A 2,480-nucleotide genomic window follows, 5' to 3' on the forward strand; every position below is an offset into this window, starting at 1 on the left:
ATAAGATTAGATTGCATGCAGCAACGTCCAACTGCTTTAGGCGAATTGCACCATCTGGCGGTCAAACAGATCAGTAGTAGATCAAGGCGCAGAGGGGCGGGCTTGTCAAGCAGTCCAGTAAACTAGTCTTGTATACGACAAGGCGGGCATATCCGGCATTGAGCCTAGTGCTATCAAACCGCTTTCTAGAAGCAAGATGAAAGGCCCGATACAGGCAGAGCACCGGCTAATGAGCTAAGCGGCTCGGCCGTCTTGATAATGTCCGATAAACTTTGCCTGCGGCGGACGTATTGCCCAGTCTGTCAATGCTGCACTAGAGGAGGAAACGCTGTGGCGTTGGCCCATTATTAACGATGGCAGTCGTATTGGATCGGTGGATTTACAGTGGCAAATGTGATGCTGTGGTGCCCTGAATCGTGCTTGGTGTATCAAGTCTGTTCATGAGTCTCTACGCTGGCTTCACGTGGTCGTCGGTGCCGCATACAGCCTGCAGGGGCAGTTTTTGCTAGTCAGGAGGCTATACGCGCTTTTCCACGGCAAGTGATTGCCGGCAAATGAATCGAGCATAAAGCCAATTACCATGATTCGAACGCGCCGCAGACACTGGACCTGGGAGCTCTGCTAGTCGGCGTTTGTGCTAAATATATCATGGTGAAATTAAGTACAGGCATAATCGACAACGTCTTTAAAGTTGGCGTGTAAGCAATAACACACTACCATTCGGCATTTGTTGTCTTTGATGACTCGGTCAAAGACACCTTTGGTGCCTCTCTACGCCTAGAGCTGTTACATGGAAACGCAGAGTGTCCATTCACGCATGAGGCGGGCGTCTTTGTCCAGAAGATAGCTTGTTATTTATAACAAGCAATCGGTTTACAGATCCGCGTACTAAGCTACCTCGTATCTGAATCACCCATGTCTTGCTCTCTGACGACGGAAAAATGTTCAATGCGAAGAGGTTAATCCAGACCATGTGCCCATGGCCAATGGGGGTGTGAATTACAAGGCCGGCGTGTTATTCGGCGCCCAGCGAACACAAGATCGTCCAGGAGGTCTCTCATTCATGGCATCTAGACCATCCTATACGTCTCATCTAATGCTTAGCTCCTTTTACGGGAGAAATTTGAACTCGGTAAACGACGTAGTCACTCACTCAGACGGCTCAATCCGGTTCACCGATCCCATCTACGGATTTGAGTAAGTTTCGTCCAAAGCCAAGTGACCGTGTCAAGTCTATCGATTCGATCCTGTGCGCAACTCGGTTCGTGTTATAGCTGATGGTTTCGAAAGGCCGAATGGCATCTGCTTTGGCCCAGATGAGAAGATAGTATACATTACAGATACGGACTGTATTCACAGAGATGGGACCACTGATGATCTTCGAGCTTCTCACACGTAGGACATCGAATACTTCTCATCAATCTCGCGTGTCGAGAGTCTGTAGTTGACTTTAAGAGTATTTATTCTTTCCACATTGTCAATTACTCTGGCCACCCATTCTTGACCACTAGACGCGTATTCGCCATCGCGGACACTGGCATCCCGGATGGCAAATCTAATGTTCACGGGAACTTTATAGCGGCTGTGGCGACGCAATCAACATACCGTCAGCGGGCGGTGTTTTGCTGGGGAAAATCATCATAGACGGCGTTGCCAACTTCTGTTTCGGGCGTGAGGGCACAATATACATTTTGAATGAGCATCGCTTGTCGCGGGCACAATTCTCATATTTCACGAAAGGTGTATTGCTTGGGGTTTAGAAATGTATTTTCTTGAAGATAACATTAATCCTTTCTTCTTTCTTCTTTCTTTCTTTTTTTTTTTTTTTTGCTGGCAATATAACCTGGGCTTGTTATCTGAAACTCATGATGCATTCCTCTATAAGTTCTGGGTATGCTTCCAGACGCAGAAGCAGTGCAGTAGTTCAACCACACGGAAGAATTTAATCCAAGTATTACTTTTTTTTAGTTCTGTCTTTCATTTTAAAATAACTTAAATACAACACTGTTGTATAAAAATATTCGGATTTGCTTCATAGACTATGAGAATAGGGTAGCCCGAAATTTCTCAGAGGCAGCTAAGATGGAAGAAATTTTCTCAACATGAATCAAGCCTTGAACAACATTACCTTTGAATCGAGTATGTTGGGTATCTTGTTGTTAAAAAATATGAAACTATGTTGGCCATCATCCAATACATGACTAAATATTGCCAAATTATATCCACTGGTCTTATTAGGGACGACTTTTTTTTTTTGGTGGCGTTCGAAGCTAGTCCCACACCTGAAACTATTCCCGAATAGCCAATAAGGTTCCAAGACAAAGAGCACGTCCCCTTCATGGAGCTGCCCAATCCATGCTCTAGATTGATTAATTCACAAACATCTTAGTCAGTCAAAGGACTAAAAGCCTATGACTTTACCGTATATCGAAACTGGATTAGAACTAGTGCAGTATTCGGTCTGCTCTGTTGGCTTATCA

At 45.1% G+C, this 2,480-nt stretch overlaps 1 protein-coding gene across 1 annotated transcript; it reads left to right on the plus strand.

Annotated features, from left to right (window-relative positions):
* Positions 1-979: 979 nt before the first annotated feature.
* TrAtP1_002560 (uncharacterized protein) lies at positions 980-1,399 on the plus strand (the record flags this gene model as incomplete). The annotated part of the gene is made up of 2 exons (XM_066111517.1): positions 980-1,197; positions 1,291-1,399. 2 exons carry the CDS (start codon positions 980-982, stop codon positions 1,397-1,399), a joined length of 327 nt encoding a protein of 108 aa, XP_065967593.1.
* Positions 1,400-2,480: the final 1,081 nt, after the last annotated feature.

The sequence above is a fragment of the Trichoderma atroviride genome, chromosome 1 (assembly GCF_020647795.1).
Source record: "Trichoderma atroviride chromosome 1, complete sequence".
Taxonomy (NCBI): domain Eukaryota; kingdom Fungi; phylum Ascomycota; class Sordariomycetes; order Hypocreales; family Hypocreaceae; genus Trichoderma; species Trichoderma atroviride.